This window comes from Accipiter gentilis, chromosome 19, assembly GCF_929443795.1.
Source record: "Accipiter gentilis chromosome 19, bAccGen1.1, whole genome shotgun sequence".
NCBI lineage: Eukaryota > Metazoa > Chordata > Aves > Accipitriformes > Accipitridae > Astur > Astur gentilis.
This window is the reverse complement of record NC_064898.1, coordinates 24,069,138-24,089,761: the sequence shown is the minus strand read 5'-3', so window position 1 is coordinate 24,089,761 and position 20,624 is coordinate 24,069,138. Positions and strand designations below refer to the sequence as shown.

Sequence of the window (20,624 nt, the reverse complement as noted above, 5' to 3'; positions counted from 1 at the left end):
AATGATGTCAGTAGAAGGAAAATCATGGGTTTGCCAGAATAATGACTCCTTTATGGTTTTCTCAGAAGAAGCAGGACCAGTTTCATTGGTCTGCTTTTCTTCCGCCCTACCTGATCTTTTCAGCGCTAACAGCTGAAGCAGAGCAGAATTGCAAGTTCTACACAAAGGGAAAGTAGTTACATAGCTCTTTTTTTTTTTTTTTACTAGATAAAAATAAAGGTCTGATCTAACAAGTTTCCCAGCCTCCTTGAAAAGTGCTGAATACTAAGCGAACTCAGGATCTTCCATCAAATATAGCCTTTTGCAGAATCAGACAGTATCAGAGGAAGATGTTATTTAGGAAATGAAGGCTTGATATTTTTCACTGTTCTAGAGGTGGGAATCATTGAAAGCCTGAATGCTGCTGTCCTCAGACCTGCCTGAGTACTCTGGGGCTGCAGAGCTGCATCACGGAGCACTCCAGGATTCACTGGTGAGAGGAAAGGAAAGCCTGCATGAAAGGAAGGCATCTATTCTTCCTCCTAGAAAATAAGGCACCCTACAGCTCCTCTAAAGAGACTTATCTTCGGTTGGGCTATGAGGCATCAGCAAACGATCTTTCTGTCAACAGGAGCTCTATCTGCTCATTTGGGATCTCTCCCATTTTGCTGATATCATTTCCTTGGCAGCCTGAAAGGTCTAGACTAGACTGGTTTGAAGATCCATAACTGAGTGTCCTTTCCTTGTTGATCAGATGGGAAGCAATCACTGCAGACCTGCATTCATCCACAGTGCAAATTCCTGACCCACTGGGGACTTCAGCTTCTGCTCCTCTAGAGCGGGTGGCGTGGGCCACAAAGCTTGGTGCTGGGGATGTGGCCCACCATTGAGTACGCCGATAAAATCTGCCTTGCAGCTTCTGACAGTCTTTTGCAGATGGAAATGAATGCACAAAGGTACAAGGGAGAATACCACCACGCCCCAGTTTGGGATGGCGTTCTTGAACGGGTAACGAAGGGGAAACTAAGATTAGAGCAATCCTGAAGGTCAGGCACAAGGAGGAGTAGAGATCAGGGCTCAGTTCTAGGGATTTCTTTCAAAGCAGCGTTGACAGCTTTTGACTATAGGTGAGAGGCAGACAAACGCCTCTGGTCCCAGTTCATTCCTTCCGTATGAATATGATGGTAGCAGCTCAGGATATATCTGCTGGGCCACGAGCCAGAGAACAGATAAGTATTCATCTGCTGGGGAAATGTGTGCTGTCTGAACAGCTGGGCCCCATCCTCTCCAAGGAAACAGCAGTGAACCAGCAGGGACCATTTTATGTATTAGCAGTTGGACCATACCGATCTAGGACAAGGTCTGTGCATTGCCACTTAGCTGCTTCTAAAAAGAGACACAAGCCCTGGGGTCACTTACCGAAGGCTTCCGAGAGCCCATACACCTTCTGGCTGTAGACGTCTGTCTTATCCCAGATGAAATAATAGGACAGGTCTGGAGCAGCTGCAAACCACTTTCTGAACAGGCGTCCCTCGACGGCCACCATGAGGTGGACTTTCATGAGGTTGAAGGGGATGGTGGGGTGGGTCATGCTGATCCTCAGGACTGATTTGTAGCCAGCTGTGCGACTGCTCAGGTAACTCACTTTTATTTTACTACCGGAAACATTAATCTCTTCCTGTAGAGCCTGTGGAAAAGCAATCCAGGAGGTGTTAAATTAGCAGCAAGCAGACAGGGAGAGGCAGCGAAGCTGTAATTTATCAAACACACCTTTATAAAAGCTCTGGTAGACATCTCTGAAAAAACACACCTAGTAGGCATCAAGTATGAAATCATATATGTAATTTATAGGGTTAGGTGTGGAAGCTAAGGAATGCCCCCCTCTTTCTCCATCTCTGTTATGTGGGAGAACAGGAGACCAAAGTATCACATTTAAGTCAGTGTTTACAATGGGACTTACTGTTAAAAGGAGTCCCAGGACCCACGGTGAAAGGAGCCTGGGGTCTGAGATTATTCCAGCCCATCAGTTTAGCTTCCTTTTTCTGTCTTTTATCTTGGTAGGTTTCTATGGCTACTAGTTTTTGTCTCCTGGCTTCTTTTTCCCAGTAAAATATCAAGCCCTGCTTGGCCTGGATCCTTATGGATGTTCCCCAGCCCCAATCATAACCTGCCATTATCTCCATGTTATTAGGGAATCCTGCTGCCACCTTCCCTCCTCTGACTTCCCCATTTCTCCTTCTTTGAAGCTGCTCCTCTCCCACCTCACCTGTGACCCTCTTTGTCTGATCTACCTCTAGCCTTTTTTTTTCCCTGTGTCCTGGTCCTTATTTTCTGACCTCACATTTGTTCCTACTTACCCTAGTCCTTGCTTAAAATTCCCTCCCCTCTTACCTGTGAGATGAAGCTCTTGGCCTGACCTAAGACCATCAACCCTTTTCCCTTCCCTTGCATTCTCCCTTCCCTTCTTTTTCCAATTTCCTTTGTATCCTAGGTGAGTTGCTTCATTTTCTCCTCCATCCATGAGTGTGGGTATTTCTGACTGACTGGGACAGTTATCTCACAGGTCTGCATTCCCGTACAAAATTTCACAGAAGACTGGAGAAAGAGCAGGGAAAGTTTCATCTGGTCCTGTACTGCTTTGAGATTGAGAAGTCTCAGTAAAGATGGGATTTTTGGGTAATTTACCTGCTAAAGTATAACCAGATCTTAACATTTCTTTTGTTATTATTTTTTTTTTTTCCAGCTGGAGAAATGCAGGGAAATTTTCTGGAAAGCGATACAATGTCCATCCCCAACACCATGCTGATTTTCCCAAGCAAAATACTGATAAAAAAGGGCATTTCTTTCTTAAATCTTAAGAGAAAAATAAACTAGCTCTCCCTTTCCAGAAAATTTCACTATTAGGTAAGCACCCAACACGGACATTTTCAGTGCAAGCCGGCAACCTTCAGCAAAGTTGGAAAGATGACAGTAGAAGCTTAGCAGTGAGCTGGAAAACTTGGTCTGATAATGGGATGTGTCTGAAGGTCACTGGCACTGTTCTCTCCCGCGCCACTTCTGAAATACTTCGGTGTGCTGGACCCTAAATGAGCTGTGAAAATACTTCCCTAACAATAATCAGCTTTTGTAATATTAAGGGCATGGAGGCTTGAAGGCAGGTGGGTCAAGAGATCCGCCCGTCAGGAAAGGATCACAGCCAGCCTGGTGTCCTCCGAGCTACGTGGCTCTATACTCAACTCCTCCTCTGTGGTAGCCCAAACTTCCCTGGTGTGACAAGGTGCTCCTCTCTTACAGGTCTTCTCTTTAGCATTATCGATAACGATAAATCTTGTAACCTGCCCCCTGAAAAGACCTCTTCTAAGCTATTATCCAAGGCCCGACACTTTTTCGAGTGATAACTTACAGCCTCTGAGCGTTGCAGCACTTGACAAACGGACACATCCAGAAGTTAAAGCGCTGTTCCACTGTGCTCATAAATATTTACTTTCTCTAATGCAGCCTTTTCAATTTACATATCTCAGTGCTTAGGAGGCTGAAAAATGACAGAACTGGGAAAACCCAGGAATTTTAAAATATATTTTATGAGCTCAGCAACAATCTGGGCTGGGACCAGGCTCCACCAGAGACCAGCTGAGCCAAGCTGCAGTAAAGGTGGTCCCTTGTATCAAATCTGTCTTCATATGTAACCCCTCTAGGAAAAAGCCAGGCAGAAATAATTGTCACGGAGGTACTATTTGCAATGTCTGGTTCAAATCCCTGTCAGAAATAATTATTTCTCTCTGTCGTGATCTGTCTCTGCCGTCTACCATTCCAGAGAAAGGGTCAGCACAGCCGTACCAAGGCACTGAGCAGCACAAGGGGCTGTGTTTAAAGGCGCCTGCTTCAAGATAGGTTTCAAACTGTAATTCAGTTTATCCAAAACACATTTGTAGTGTGTAAGTAGTGATAAACCAGCAACAAAGCAGGGCATTGGTGGGGGGAGTATAATCCAGGAGGACATCGGTGGGAGAAGAGGGGTAAAATAAGCTTTAAAATACTCTGAATGCACCAAAAGTAACAACAGCTGAATTGTGCCCTGATTTCTGTTTGATAATTGCTCTTTGGACAAGATAAATTCATATGCTGCATCTGGGGTCCTTGTGAAAGACTAGGGCTCTTAGAGTTTATCACAGTCTAACCAATATAATCTGCTCTTTAAAAGTGGTCCAGCCACCAGGCTGGTCAGGCAGAAGAGCTGGTTCTTCAGGCTTACTTGGGATTTTCACAATTTAGCAATTTTCACTGCCCTGTTCCCTTCGCTCCTGGGTGTTGACCTATGCTTACGTCAGTAGCAATTCTTCCACTGTTTGCATGAGACAATGTAGAAATCTTGTTTCTGTGTGCTGGGTTACACATTTCTTTTACAGCAACTCTTCACTCTGCCAGCAGACAAGGCAAGGAACAATCAATTTTTTTTTTTTATATGATGCTCAGAAGGAATTTTGAGAAAGAAAAGCATTTAAGGTCTGATTCAGGGCCCTTATCATAGACAACTAGTGCTTTTGAGATGTTCTATGGTATCCAAAACCTCTGCAAGGGGAGGACAGATCTGACATGGACCTTCTTGAGATCTCCGCCTTTCTGAAGCTACAGCTGGAGGCCTGAAAGGACGCTTCAGGGCATCTTAAATGGCACCAAATCTGTCTTTAGGCACCTGAATCAAACACTTAAAATGTGTTATTTGGTCTTTTGAATGCATCCAGGTAGAGGGCACTGCATTTATTTGTTGGAGCTCATGACGTTCCTGTCTGCCCACTTGTCAAAATCTCTTTCCCAGCCCTGCCATCCTCTTGTCAACTCCTCTCAGCTATGTGCTCACACCTTTTATATTTAACATTTCTCTGCTGAGAACTGCATATTATAAAATGCAGCTGCAGAAACTGCCAGCTAGGTTATTTTTTGTTGTATGTACATCCAGTATAGGAGTGAAAAGTAGTCCACTTATGAACTGAAGTACAGTCAGGACTCTGCCATAAATCAGATTCTCTTCTATACTCCTGCACCACAAACTCTGTTAACCTTCAGTTGCCAATATTTGAGGTAGAATACTGTTTTATAGGTTTTAGGTGAATCAATTGGCACGTGGGAAAAGTACTGTTCATCATGGGATTCATCTTATCTAAACTTAGGAACCCAAAAGTTAGGAGTCTCCTCTGAACTACTCTTCTAGGTCTCTACGTGGCAAACGAGCAGAGACAGGCTCTTCAGAAGGTTGGTGTTGCCATGTAAACTTAAGAGTGGGAATCAATTCCAGTTTAAGGTATCTAAATCTGGATGTCAACACATAAGTGTGTGCGTGTGAGGTAGGCACGTAAGCATCAATCGTAGTCAGTGGAGATCTAACCAATACCATCAGTGGGAACCAGATACCTTCAGGATGGTCAGCTTAACTGATCTGTAGTTTCCACTGACAATATTGATCAGATTTCTGTCAGCTTTAATGGGAGCTTGGACATCCAGCACACATCAAGACGACTGTGCGTGAACACCTTATTTAGGTGCCATAATCTCAAAATGAATCCCACTTAGGTCTTAGTTAGATTCCATAACTACAGGTGTCTAGTGCGATTTGGGATGTCCAAGTTATCTGACATTCAAAAGGGTTTGGCAGATATAATGTAGGACACTGATAGGGGGATCATTATGGACTGGCAATTGGAGGCCAAACAGGATATCTGTGGGACGTTTCAAATGGCACTAATGATGAAGGTGGTGAAGCACTGGCCCAGGTTGCCCAGATTGGTGGTCGATGCCCCATCCCTGGAACATTGAAGGTCAGGCTGGACGGGGCTCCGAGCAACCTGATCTGGTTGAAGATGTCCCTGCCCATGGCAGGGGGTTGGACTAGATGACCTTAAAAGGTCCCTTCCAACCCAAACTGTTCTATGATTCTATGATCTACAGTCAAGAAACTGTATCAAACTATTGCTTATGATCAGCATCCCTGGCTGCTTTCGCAGTCAATAAACAGGCATGCACTCTTATTGAAGAGGAGTTTTAGAATGTTTTAGTTCAATAGATATAATTAACACAATCTAATGAGTATACTACCAAATAATAAGTGAGGTTATGATTATAGTTGCACTGTATCAGATATTTGCTTCTTTCCCAGGCAGCACTGAACGTTACCTTTTTATGGTGTTTGTTGGTTTAGGAAAAAAGAGATGTGAAAACTGAACAAAGTATTTGCAATTTGATGGACTTTACAAGATATGGGACTTCGTTAGTAATTATGCTGGGATAAACCTGGTGACTGTAATTGGAAATTAGTGTGAGAAAGGATCACAGGATTTGGTCCAGAGGGAAAGGTAAGAGACAACTAGCTTTATTTGTTGCTGGGTTCAGTACCTGGTGTATTAAAATTAGAAGATATAAACTTCTTTCCTCACTAACGTGACTGCAACCCCATTGGAGTCCAAGCAGGAGCACACAATTTGTCCCTACATTTGTTATTATTTCTACCTTGGCAGACTATTATTTGCCACTAAAAGCAATACCCAGGACATGCCAAATGCTGGCATCTAAAACCGAGGGAACAACATGCCCGAGAAAGGAAAGCGTGAATGCTGCTACATCCATATATTTCAACACAGTGAGTATTTTTAAGGAAAATGGATAATTCAGTTGTTTAGACTATTCAGTTTTAAACCCAACTTGCCATTTGGCAAAATACTTTGCATCCACAGCAAGTTGTTAAACTACTTTATCTGACTCACCTTTCCTTAAAAAAGAAAATGGGGATGAGAAATTAAAAGTAACCCTCGCTTTGCTCATCTATCCCAAATGTCATGAAACGCAATAAAACCTAGGTGCTCCGCAGGCTGGCCATTTGCCAGCCGTCTGTTGGCTGACTGCACATCTCAGCGGCTTGGTAGAGTGAGGGGTATGCTTCAAACCCTGAGAAAGTTCACACCCGATACTCCATCACTGAGATCCATAATGCCCAGTGGGTGAAATTTGCTCCTGAACAGGAGAAAGGCATTAGAGCGTAAGCGATCCATCAGCTTCGCGCTGGGCGTATTGAATGCCAAAGGGCTGCCCGAAGAGCTGTTGTGGGTCACACGAGGGTCCCAGCCCACCTCCTGTGGAAGAGAGGTGAAAGCAAAGCAGAACCAACATAGGATTTTGTTGTCAGCGACAAGTGCTTTGCCTCCATCTCTCAGGAATAAGGGAAAAAAAACCTGGCAAAGTGCATGCTTGTGAGTGAGCACTCCTGGCAAATGTCTGAAAAATGGTGCAACAAACTAGGAATGCTTCTTTTTAGGAAAGCAGCGGAATAGTTGCATTTGTGTTGCTCAAAGCAGGTGAAGGAAGCACAGAAAGGAGGTGGATTGTTTTCTCCTTGGCTCAGGTGGTTCATACCTGGATTTCAGGAACAATTGGACCTTTCTCCGAGCAGGAACTTGCAAAAGCTGTCAGTGGAGATGGAGAGACCACAGGGTTGGGCCGGGCAAAGTTACTGAGGTCACAGCTTGGGATCTCATTCTCTTCATGCCTCATGACTATGGTTTCCATCACAAAGAAGCGATCCCATGGCAGCCACAGCGTGTGCTCCTGGGTGATGAAGGGAGCCCGCTCAAAGTGCAGGATAATGGAGATCCCACCAATGGTAACGAGATCAAAGCTGTTTTAAGAGATGGAATACAAAGTTAGTGCAAGCACCACTGTGTCCGTTTGTAACAATTCCCTAGCTAGGACCCCCAGAAAAATAATTGCAAGACATTTCATCAGCCACGTTTTACAAGCCTAAAACCTACAGCCCAAAGAGGCTTTAGTTGAGTAAGAGCAAGTGGCAGAGGCAGGAGTACAAACTCCGCTTCTTTGCATGTTGTCCTCATGTATATTAAAAAAGATACTTATCCCTTTTTTTTGAGACAAACGTTTATCTTTGTTAGTGCTTTTCTAGTGGTGTTTGACCATACATACTGATTTTCTTCCCTTTTTTTTTTTTTTTTTTAATAAGTATTTATCATCCAAACGCAGTCACAAATTGGATCGATTCACATGGTGAAATAAACTATTTGGAGAGCAGTTTCTCTGACACATCACCATATAAACTGTCTTGGCATCACTGCTAACCTGACTAACACCTAATGCATCCCAGAGATCATGTGGAGCCCAGTTGTGGACTGAGCGTAGCGTACTAGGCTCAGGGAAGAAAAGAACGCCTTGCAGGCAATCTCTGTACCACAGCACTCAGCACATAGTCTTTTTTGACTCTTAATCGTTTACAACAGGGCAGATAACTTACTACTTCTGGTCTGCAACTTCACCCTATGCTACCTCCAGCCAAGTGGCTTTTCTGCCTGCCTTAGTGTTGGATAATATTATGTCAGGCTAACAGATAGCCCTCCGGAGTTGTGTGAAAGGATGTTACCTTGGTAAGGAAAATATTTGTCCCCTGGAGGTAAAGATGTTGGGATAGGGTTTTGGGGTTTTTGCTTAGTTTTGTTTTTCTTAGTTTTGTATTTAAACTTCACATCTTGTCAGAGATGGAGATTTTATGCAGCACCACAGGATGTATCTACTATGTACAGACTCCAAAAAAAGGTGTTAACTGAAAAAGGAAGGGATTTTAACACAATTTGAAGACCTCTCATTTTTGCTTCTTTGTTTTTTCTCGGTATCTGTTCAGTTGCGATGCCAAACGAGTGTTTCAGGCACAGAAAGTTTTCTCATCCCTGCTTCTGACTTTCGATGCTTGGTGCTAGTGTATGGCAGTCTCGCACAGACTTTAAGCACGTGAATAGGCTCGCTGGCTTCAACGGAGCTGCTCATGTGCTTAAAAGCCACATGCTTAAGTACTTCTCTGTGCATGAGAACTAGGTTCTGAAAGCACTCTGACAGCCCAAAGCCAGATTTGACGCACTTTGTAATTACAAGGTAAGAAAGAAGCTGAAAAAAAGTATTTAAAATTATTTTTTAAATTAATTATGAGGCTTTCAGATTGGCTGCAAAAATCCCAGAGGAGCAACAATGGGTATGAACTATTTCTAAAAAAACCTCTTTGGCAAGCAGTCATTCAGAAGAACCTTCTGGGTTTTTTTATGGCCAATAGACTGAGGTGCCATTTAGTAAATATAATTATGAAAACAAAGTTCTTCAGGATTAAATTGAGTCCATGGGAGGGAGTGGGAAGCATTTTAAAAAGCTAAAGACATGTTTATTCTACCACTCAAGTGGGGGCATCAGCTTCCCAGACCTATGGAGCTTGGCTTGCAACAGCCTGACGAGTAACTTGCTCGTTCTTGCCAGCAAAGCTCCGCAGCATTTGTACTTTGATGAGAACATTTTTAACAGTCAATTAGCATTTGGCAAGCCCTTTAGCTAGGAAGGAGAAGCTTGCTCTGCATGAATCTGGGCACTGAAAGGGGCAACGGGAGGAAAGAAGCAAACATTACAAATGATGCTCAACAAGATTTTAGGCAAGTGGGAAGAGTTTTTATTCGGAAACACTTCTGTTTCACTCCTTTGTGAGCGGTTCTTGGCTTCACTGAGCCTGGGTCAGGGCTCGTAACCTGCTGGGAGGAAACATCCTTGCCTCTCCTGCATCCCCAAAGCAGGATGCAGAAGGGAAAGCACCACCTCCATGTCAGGCTCCAGCAGCTGTGAAAACAGAGATAGGCAGTATTTTTTAGCAGGCGCTGTTGCTCATGAGCTGGTTTTCCCAGAGTCACAGGGTGCAGCTTTGAAGTTACCTTGATGAACTGAACAAAAGCTAACACTAAAGCCAAACAGAAAAACCCAAACTGAAAACACCTTCCTCCCAGCTTCCCCCAGTGAAATTAAATTTAACAAGAGCAAAACCGTCTTGGGATTGAAGGAACGAGATAATTTTATTTCTGGTTTTGCTGCTGATCTCTGGCGTCTTTTTTATCACTCTGAAAAAAATCATACTTGTTGTATAGTCATATTGTTCTGTTTTTCTTAAAAGACTCTGGAGAGACAGGCCAAAGGATAAAATTGTCTATTTATCCACAAAGCAGGCTCCAAAAAAACCCCAACAAACTCCACAGAAAAGTGTAACCTTTTCTCATCTCTTTGCTCTGAAAGTTCATTTACTTGGTCTTTCTGAGAGAGCCATGCCAAAGCTGCTGAATGTGATGGCAGGTACACAATACCGAAAAAGTCTCGAGGCTTTCCTGCTGGTTTATTAACACTGTGCCTACAACCATGGGATACTGAGGACTTGCAGCCTTTATAAACTGCCAGTTGAGTGTAACTTAAAGCTTTATTTAAAAATGTGATTTATCAACCAGTACTGATACTTTGATCCATCTATTAACTTTGCTTTACAGAGAAATGCATACAACAGAGTGGTTTGAGAGTTGTCATTTTATCTCCATGCCCTGTCATCTGAAAAAAGTCTGTCCCCCAATAATTAGGCTAAAAACACGTGCAAGCCTTGAAGTTATCAAAGTTTTGCTCAGACTAAGTAATGTGACTTAAACAGGACCACGATTTCCCTATTAGAGGCTGTAGCTGAGTACCGTAATAGGAGTGAAACCTACTTGCAGAGACCTGGAATATAGCGAATCCACTTACAGGGCTGAAAAAATCAGTTCACTGTAATTCTAAAACTGAAATTTTACTTATGATACTCATTTTGAAACTTGGTCGTGCCAACCCCTGCCTCCCCCCCAAAAAGCAAACCTGAAGCAACAAAATCAGCTTAGGAACCAATCTAGCTAAACTGATGCAATTCTGTCTTTAAACTCCCTTACTTTAAAACCACAGTTATTGCCCTGCTATCAGTAAACTGATTTGCTAAATCAATTTAAGGCAACTCAATGCACGTTTTCAAGAATAGATATTCCTATGGTGAATATGCCAAATAATGAAGCCAGTGAGTTTTATGCAGTTATCTCATAACCCCTGGAACAAGGTAACTGCTTGCATGTGTGCTCCCATTTTTCCTCCAAATCAGAATGACACCGAAGATGGTCCAGATGACCCCATATAACTGTGCACTGCTATGGACTGGGAATGCATGCAGTCTGCTACTGTAGCTCAGGAGAAACTACTTCTTGCTGAAGAGCATCAACTTCTTAAAACAAAGTGACTCAATCACATGAAAACTGCCTTGTGAAAAAGCTGATGAGAAAAGAGTCATGCTCTATTCAGAAAATTACTGAAAGCATCAAAACACATAATAGAAAATGTAATAGCAATAATTCTTTACACAATTTTGAAAATGCTTTACAAATAGTGCTTAATAAATGCTACAACAATCAGTAAGGAAGGCAAGTAAATGTTATCTCCCTTTCACAGGCTGGTTGGCTGGTCTAGGAAGGTTAAGAGATGCATCTAATGCTACCCGCTAAATCAGCAGCGAGACTAGGATTAGAAATAAAGGGTGGCTGACATCATTTTCTGCCCTGACAATTTTAGTCTGAATGCTCTTAAGTACTTCAAGGTAATTTTTAGAAGACCTCACCGCTGGATTTTGGTGTTCTTTAAGAGAAGGGCTTTCACTTGTCCATTTATTACCTCTGGAGTACACAGACTCACTGCTGTGCCCGTTCATTTGAGCAAATACCTGCATGTATGCCTCAGCCAATTTTGGAAGGCAATGTTAAAAGTTGGTCGTGCACCAGACGTGCACAAGGTTTCTGCAGAAGCAGATTGATCTGAGAGGAAGGCGAAGAAATCAGGAGAGCTGACACGACGCAATCTGGGATTACACTGACCACCAGCTGCTGCTGACAGAAATCCCAGCTTCAGGATGAATCCCACTTGGTCACAGATTCCCTGCTCTGAGACAGCAGATCTCTGTCATTTTTATCATTTGGAGCTGAGGATCTGTCAGAGGCTGAGTCAGCAAACTGCAGCACTGAGCTCCTCGAAACTAATTTAACTTCTGGAGGCTGGCAGCCGGCCCTCAGGAACCGGCAGTCCACCGAATATCGGTGGAGCATACTGATGCTCCAGCTGCATTGCTTTCTGCCCTGAGTCCCCTGCTCAGCTGGAGGTTGGGAAGGACATCCCTAGCTTGAACTGCCAGTAGAAGTAGGATTATAGCAGGGGGGATTTGCCTTTCACCATCCAAGAACTGGAAAGAAAGAGTTACTCAAATATTACAAAGGTCTGGAGCTCGGATAGCAGCGCCTGCGTCCGTGCTCTGTCCCTGTTTAGCTTACTGGTATGGTTGCTGTCTAGAGGTGAAATTTAAGATAAAGCCCCTCTCTGCTAGGTACAGTGCAATTAAGAGATGGTCCCTTCCTCAGAGTACTTGTAATCTAAATGAAAGATTACACACGGTAGTTGGGTATTGTATATATGACAAGGAAACAGATGAAAAAAAGATTGTGGCAGGCATTATTGTCCAGGAATTTTGCAGGCATATTTATCTGTTCTAATAGACACAGATTTTGTGCTGGTCTATATACAGCAATCTGATCTTGAGAGTGCAGTTTGGATCTCACTTTCACTCAAAGTAGGTTCAGTAAGGTTGACAGAGATACTCATAGCATAAATGCTCAAGACTTTCTCCTTTCTGCAGTAATGCCTAAGCTTCGGACAATACAGAGGCACCAGGTCCAGAGGCATCCTTTTCCAAAGGAGACCACTGGTTTTCCTGGGATGCCTTTTTATTACCTGGATTTTATTGTCACGTTTATCCAAGAGGTGGAGCATCACTCGTAAAGCCTCCTAGTCACCATCAGTGTTACAGTAGGTGCAAACTCCCCTGAGCATCAATAAGGTGACATTACGCACAGGTTGCTAGCACATGTTCCTCTCTTTCATTCTAATTCTATCAGCTTCTCTGGCCAAGTCAAACCTTTAATGAAAGTTGCGGATTGGAGAAGTGCTAAATTCTATAAATCCTCTCCCAAGTGCTAGTGGTTAGTAGTCAATACATAGAGCATGTGCAGCTGGAGCCCTTTACATTTCATTTTTGTTCTTAAAAGAAAGGGAGCCATTAGCACTGACAGACAAAAGATAAGCAGAAAGATTTTCCCAATTTGCAATGCTTTTGTCTTGGTTGAGCATGATTGCTCAGATTTTAAGCACTTGCCTCCGATACAACCATAATCTTAATGACTTCTTCCTAATCATTTCAACATGAATTAGCAAGAATAGAGCTGTTGGGAGCAGAAGGCATCTTTTCTTTACGTGCAGGGGTACTGCATTGCCCAATTGTTGGCTAAAGGTTCTAGGTGATATCACAAAATTAATAATACTAAATAATAAAAATAAGAATAGAACAGAATAGAATAGACTATTTCAGGTGGGAGGGACCTACAACAATCACCTAGTCCAACTGCCTGACTACTTCAGGGCTGACCAAAAGTTAAAGCGTATTGTTAAGGGCATTGTCCAAATGCCTCTTAAACACTGACAGGCTTGGGGCATCGACCACCTCTCTAGGAAGCCTGTTCCAGGGTTTGACCACCCTCTCAGTAAAGAAATGCTTCCTAATATCCAGTCTAAACCTTCCTGATGCAGCTTTGAACCATTCCCACACATCCTATCACTGGACCCCAGGGAGAAGAGCTCAGCACCTCCCTCTCCACGTCCCCTCCTCGGGGAGCTGTAGAGAGCAATGAGGTCGCCCCTCAGCCTCCTTTTCTCCAAACTAGACAAACCCTTAAGCCGCTCCTCACAGGACATGCCTTCCAGCCCTTTCACCAACTTTGTTGCCCTCCTCTGGACGCCTTCAGGGACCTTCACATCCTTCTTCAGTTGTGGGGCCCAGAACTGCAGACAGTACTCCAGGTGAGGCCGCACCAACGCTGAATACAGCGGGATAAGCCCCTCTTTTGACCGGCTGGTTGTGCTGTGTTCGATGCAGCCCAGGATGGGGTTTGCCCTCTTGGCTGCCAGGACACACACAGCTGACTCGTGTTGACCCTGCTGCCGACCAGCACCCCCAGATCCCTTTCTGCTCTCCAGCCACTCCTGTCCCAATTTATATTCGTGCCCAGCATTACTCCATCCCAGGTGCAGAATCCAGCATTTGGACTCGTTAAATTTCATCCCATTAATCCTAGCCCAATGCTCCAATCTATCTAGATCCCTCTGCAAGGCCTCTTGCCCCCCAAGAGAGTCAACAGCACCTCCCAGTTTGGTTTCATCAGTAAACTTGCTAATGGTGCATTCAACTCCTGCATCGAGATGGTTGATAAATATATTGAACAGGACTGGCCTAGAATTGAACCCTGAGGAACACCACTGGCGACCAGTCACCAGTCAGATGGAGCCCCATAACAACTAACAATAATGCATCAACATCTTCAAAATGCATCACTAAACATGCTCTTGGAAGGAGTTTCTCTTTAGTATTGGTGGTAATAATGCTGTCACTGCTGCTTGAACACTCTACATCCTATAAAGACATCCTACCTGCCATCTTGTCTGCTGATTGTGTATCCAAAAAGAGGATTGTTGACAAAGCTGATGTTCACTCCAACTAGAGGGGTCCCATCTGCCGTCATCACTTGGCCTCGAATCACACATGCGTGTCTGCAAGAAGGAGAAAAATGATAAGAAATAGTAAGTCTTTTGACAAATTCAGGTTTTTCCTCTACTTCTGTGGCTCAGAATTCCTAGGGGTTAGAAAGCCCAGGCCCTTATGTCCTGGAAAGCTGGGGGCCATGCTGTGTGTCTTGATGATGGAGTGCTGCTCTTGAAGACTTTCACAGGAGTTGTGTAAGAACATTTGATACCTAAAATGAGGTTTACCTTTATCCTACTCTTGAAGAGCAAGTGCTGCAGCATATACTTCAATAACTATGGACTTCTGTAGGATTCACAACGTCGCAATGGAATTTACAATAACCAACTAAGTTTCACAGTGTCTTGACAATATTGCCCTCATTAAAGGCAAAGAACATTTTAAAATCAAAGAGAGCAGAAACCTACCAAGCACTGCATGGACATATTTAAGACACAACAGCCACAGAAGCACCCTGACCAAGGCTTGATGGCCCATTTCTTCCACGATTGGGAAAACCATGACAGATAATTTGCTAGGTTCAGATAGCTTCCCTACAAACTGCTTGGGGAACTGAGCACGCTAACAGGACAGGCTTTTTCTTCCCATCCTTTTCTTTCAAAGTTTGGTGGATTGCACTGTTTTATGGGCTACATCTATTCCAATTACTCTATCCTCTCTAATGTGCTCTTTTATCTAAGGATTTCAAGGATCTTTACAAACATTAATACTGCAAGAAAGGTATTTTACAGAGAGAGGAAATAAAGCACCGAGTGATTTTCAGTTGTCCAAGGTCAGTCAGAAAATCTGCAGTAAAACCAAAGACAGATTTTCTAGGTTCTTATTCCAAAGTCTGTTTCCAGAGCTCTAAGTCATTACTACATTGCTACCTTAGGAGCTTCCTGTAAAGACAAAGCATCCCATGTCTCTGAGAGTGTCTGAACCCAATTTTTGGCTGAAGGTAACTATTTTTCTGAGCAGCAACAGCAAATTGTGGTGTCAGGGTGCTAAAGTGACCCAGTGAGTGATTTTCCTAACTGCTGTCCTGCTGGAGAGCCAATGATTGAAAGCCAATGTTTCTACAGGTGCAGGACCAGATCTCAGCTAGAGTAAATCACCCCAGCTGCACTTGCTATCTACCCACCTCAACTGAGAAATGGTGCTTTACCGGTTCACTGAGGCAAAGGATGATACCTGCAAAGTTTTGTAAAGGTGATTCATAAACATGAACTATCAGGGAAAGATCAAGTTATCTTCTTATAGTCCACCTAAAAATCTGATACTGTATAATGCAAGGAGATGATAATGTATAACTTGTGTTTAATAAGGGCTGCAGTATTTGTATATTCTACAGTACAGAAACCAGACCATTTGCCAGGGAGTCTTGAACAAAACTACTGACCTAAATGGAGAGCTCCACTATTAACAAAAATTCTCTAAGCATTACCAGAATGTGTTGGCAATCTATAATGTGACTGGATTCATATGCAATTTTGGAACAGGCCACAGGAAATTGAGATCATGGAAATGAATTTTCTGTTACTGAGTTTTCTCTGACATATCATCACTGACTTGTTAGGAGTCATGTAGGAAAAGACTTGGACCCATCTTGGAGCTAACAATATTCTTAATACTTCTATTGCTTCTCCCATTGAAGGTTCCAACTCAGCTTCCCATATACAACAAATTTAAAATAATATTCCAGTACAGCATTATGCACATCACTCTAACACAGAGGCAAAGCATAACTCAAAGGATCACAATGCCATGGAATATGCTTGGAAAAATATCAATGCTTGGAAAAATGTCAATGTTTGGAATAACCCCACTGAAGTCAACAGGGCACCAAATGTAGTGCAATTTTTGCACGAAGTGAATGTGTTTGATCACGTCTAAGCTAAGTGCAGAAGCTGGGCCTTCTCTTCCCAGATTCTTCCATGATCCCCTCCACCTGGCCCCATGTCCTCGCCCATCCTTTAGAGAGACCTGAGGAAGGGTCTGAAACTGTCTTCTCTCAGCTTTTCATCAAACGGCTGCACATTTTGTGAAAGGCAAGGAATCGCTACAGGCTGTTGCTTGAAGTCTGAGACCTGAGCATGAGGGACTCGGTATTCTGAATTACTGACAGCATATCCAAAGCAACACTGGGACTCCAAATGTTTTAAAATACTTGAGAGACAAGATCATACATTTTTGCGAACCCAAAAAGAACATTTCCACCTGTTGTTTTTTCCTTCCAAGAGTTAAAAGCAAGCAAAGGAAAAAATACAACATGTTGCAGATGTCCCTCCTGCTGTCCTACACAAAACACATGTCCAAGCAGTTGCAAACTTGTAAGTAATATTGCAAGCCTAGATCCTCAGCTCACGTTAATGGGGGGATGTGCTTTATATCAGCAAGCATCTGGTCCATTACATATCACCGACAACTATTTCTACAATAACAAGCACCAGCACAACATGGACAAAGAGCTTCCTCTCGCCTTGGCAGCTGGAACAAATGCTTTTGAACTCCCACCTTCCAGGAAAAGACTCGGTTCCCATTCTAGGCGATGCTTCGCAGCACCGCACTCCAACTCCGTTAGCACGACTAACTCGGACGACGCTGGCATCTCTTCTCAGAGAAGCAGCTCGTCAGCAAGCCCAGCTGCATCCACCATCCTCCCGAGGACTATAACAATAGCTTTATTTACATGCTATAAGGAAAGATGTTCCCACGAAGGGGACATCTTTCCCAAACCACAGTGATAAAAAGAAGCTGGAGCAACACGCACAAATGTGAATTCAGTTAAAAGCAGGAGGGATGGAAACTGGAGAAAAACCAAAGCCCAGGCTCTGCCTGATTAGAGTCTCAAATCTTCTTCCCTGGGTGTCAAAATTTGCCCCACTTGGGACAAAACAGTTAATACAGTGCGTTGGAAGCAGCTGGCTTCTCTAGGGTCAACATGTCCTTTCTGGAGGCAAGATCGACTACCCACAACGCGCCGAGCCCCCCAGGAACCTGGTTAATGCTAATTTAGTCAGCCATTTCCTTCAGAAGACCTTGGTCTAAATGCAATTACACTACAAACAAGTTAAGTGGTACTGCTAAGACGCTCAGCTCCGCTAGAAGGTCTCCCAATAAATTTACATAAAATTTTCTCTCATGTTAATAGAAGAGATTTATTCCATCAGTCTAGGCCTGCTAGTTCAGAGTGTTTTCCACAGCTGAACAAAATTGAATTTCTCATAGCTGGAGTCTCATCGTCCCATTGAATTATTAACAGATTCCACGTGTTGCCTCTGTTTTCTAGCTTTTTGGTTTGTTTTGTTTCCTTCACTAATTTACATGAGGCTGTACGGATTCTTGTTTTACAGTGAAAAGCAGTCTGCTTTTTTCTTCTTCTTTAATTAGACTTTTCCTTCCTTTTTAAAAAAAATTGTCCATAAAAGCTTCTCTGAAAGACCAAATCACTGTTGAAATGTTATCTAGAATGCCAGATGGCATATCAGACAATTTTACACCATTGCTTTGTGAAGTCATTCTTTATTCCCTAGAAAATTAAATTAAGTCTTCCTGGTAAGATCTGGGCCACAGTGGCAAAACAGACAGGGGTGCACTTTACGTTCCCATTGCTCGGATATAAAGAAAGTTTGACAGGATGTCAACAAAATTCAAGCAGACAAAACCAGCTTTAGAACAAAAGCCAGAAAAGTAAATTCCCCAAAAGGCATTTCACATTATGGGAGCACATTAAAGATTTGTCTTTAATACTGACTCTGATCCCATGTGTCATAACTTAGATATTGGTCCTTCCAATACTTCTTATTCATAGATGTTTTCTGCTGACACTGTGCTTGGCACTGGGAAATAGACAAAAATACTGCTTCTGTTAAACATTTTTCACTGGGAAAAGAAAATTCTGTGCCTCCTAAAGCACCCTTTGCTGCAAGAAATGTATATTCTTTCCTTGACTGATGATAGGGGGCATGGGAAATCTCACTCCAATGAATTTCTGTAGCTCCTCAAAATATTTCCACCGTAACTCATTGTGCCTTCTCCTTCAAAGGTTTCAGATGTGTGGCGATGGTTATCATGACTGCTTACCCATCCTCAGCTAAGTTATCCATAATGAATATTTTAATTTGCCACTATAAATCTCTTCATCTCTTTGAACTTACTTACTACTTCTGTATTTTATTGGTGTGTGTATATATATATGGGATTTATCCTTCTACTCTGGATGAAACTTCAACAGAGCACCACAGAGTGAAAATCTGCAAAGTTATTACTCATTGGGAAGAAAGTTATTAATGAAATTAGGTGATGTCAGTTCCATTTCTTCCTCTGCTACAGACTTTCTGTGTGACACCGGTCATGTCAGCTAAACTGTATGTGTCTTTGTAGTCCACCTGCAAAATAACAACCGAGGCACATACCCTCCTTACAGAGACATTAGAAGGATAATTGTAGTAATCTGCTAATCACTTGCACAGGGATTTTTATATTCTCATGGCACTTCATCTGTGATATGCTCAGACACCTTGCTGGTAAGTGCCTATAAATACAGTCATTTGTTACAAACACAATCTCATGGCTTTAGCTGCTGTGACCTTTTTGCTTGATAATAACACAGGATGAAGCAAAATGTAGCTCGTCCATTTTGGGTTGAATGCACCTGTCTCATGTTAAACAACCTCAGGGCAGTCTAGTACTAGGATAGATAGAAAAATTGGTAGAATGCCAGGTAAAGCTAAGGGCATCATGATCAAACACATGGACGCGGAGAAAATGCCTGAGCTGACAGATGAAGGACAAAAGAAGAAGAGGAAACAGCAGAACATACAGACCTTCAAGTTCATTGCTTGTGGCAGTATTTCCCTCAAAGGCTGTCCGTAAAAAAAAAAAGCCTTGCTCACTTGCCTCTTAACCGTGCAGAAAAAAACCCCTAATAGTCTTTCCCTGAACTGAGTCAATCCCTGTCTGGCTTCTTCCTTTCAGTTTAACTGTAGGAAAAGCTTAAATTGGAAATCCACCTACTGATCTTAGCTGCCATTTGAATTAAGGAATTAAGGTTAGGAAAAAGAATGGAAAAGATCCTGCTGAAGGGTTCCTTGTTAAACATGAAAGGCACATTTAGATGAAAAAATGAAAATTAAAGAGTAGTCATCCAGAAAGACCCCCCCACCACCAAGGATAGCACAACTGAGTTTCTGAAAGGGTTTGGCACATGTTGGGCAGCTGGGATATAAATCGTTAATTAGGCTCAGCCGAGAAGCTGGCCAATAAGGAGAGCACCAGAATGCCAGTGTCAATCTGACAAAGGACTAAACGTGCTGACATTCGACCAAGTCCCAAACGGGGACTTGCTAAAGTGGCACTGACAGACATGGTTTGCAACAGATCCTGCCACTCAACTTTCTGAGCAGCTGATGGAGCGGGAGACCCAGGAGAAAAAGAGTGGGTGATGAAGAGCAAAGTTTATAAGGGCTCTGACCAGGCTCGATAAAACAAAGTCAATTCTAACTTGTCTGCAGCGAGAAACAGTATCTGCTCTGTTTGTTTAACCTGCTCAGTGAAGCTATTTATAAGGTCTCATCACTGAAGTGTCAGGAGATGCTGATGAGTCGTTGTGCAGGTATGGTCCTCAGCTGTTAACCTTTTTCAAGAAGCCTTCTACAGCCTTTTAGATATTCTACAAAACACACAGTAAAGCCAACTGAATGAAATGCTTCAGTGAAAACCCGTTACTTAAATCGTCTGAAGAAGGACAAGGGAAAAAGCAACATAATGCGTGGATACTTTTACGAATGTGGCTAATGAAGTTGGTATTTGAAGTTCAAGAGGAAAGCACTTATTAATCAAGATTTACAATATCACTTCTAGATGCAGATTTTGTTCTTGTTGTCTCTTTAGATCTGGTCTAACCTGACAGTATCAAAACAGTGGACCTTCTTCATCTAATATTTTTAGTAGCCATGAGAGGGCTTGCTTTTGAGATCAGCTGTTGTCCAGTTTCTCAAGCTCCCCACTGCATGCATCTGACTCCATTCTGCTCCGTGAAGACTTACAGACTGGTAGTTCCTAAAAATCTCCTTTGGCATCATCTTTTTTAGCAATATTAGTGACTGCTAGTAGCAGCTCCTCCAACAAGAAAAGAAGGTATCTTTATTGCATGACAGTTTAGCAA

The 20,624-nt window shown here is 42.9% G+C and overlaps 1 protein-coding gene across 10 annotated transcripts in view; it reads right to left on the bottom strand.

Moving 5' to 3' along the window:
- Positions 1-20,624, bottom strand: part of TENM4 (teneurin transmembrane protein 4) — a 352,099-nt gene that overhangs the window by 70,900 nt on the left and 260,575 nt on the right. For all 10 annotated transcript variants that reach the window (XM_049823080.1, XM_049823082.1, XM_049823083.1 and 7 more), the window contains 3 exons: positions 14,365-14,484; positions 7,381-7,642; positions 1,399-1,666 (listed from right to left, as the gene is read on the bottom strand). In XM_049823080.1, the coding sequence (XP_049679037.1) occupies positions 1,399-1,666; positions 7,381-7,642; positions 14,365-14,484 (650 nt within the window). The remainder of the gene's footprint in view (positions 1-1,398; positions 1,667-7,380; positions 7,643-14,364; positions 14,485-20,624) is intronic.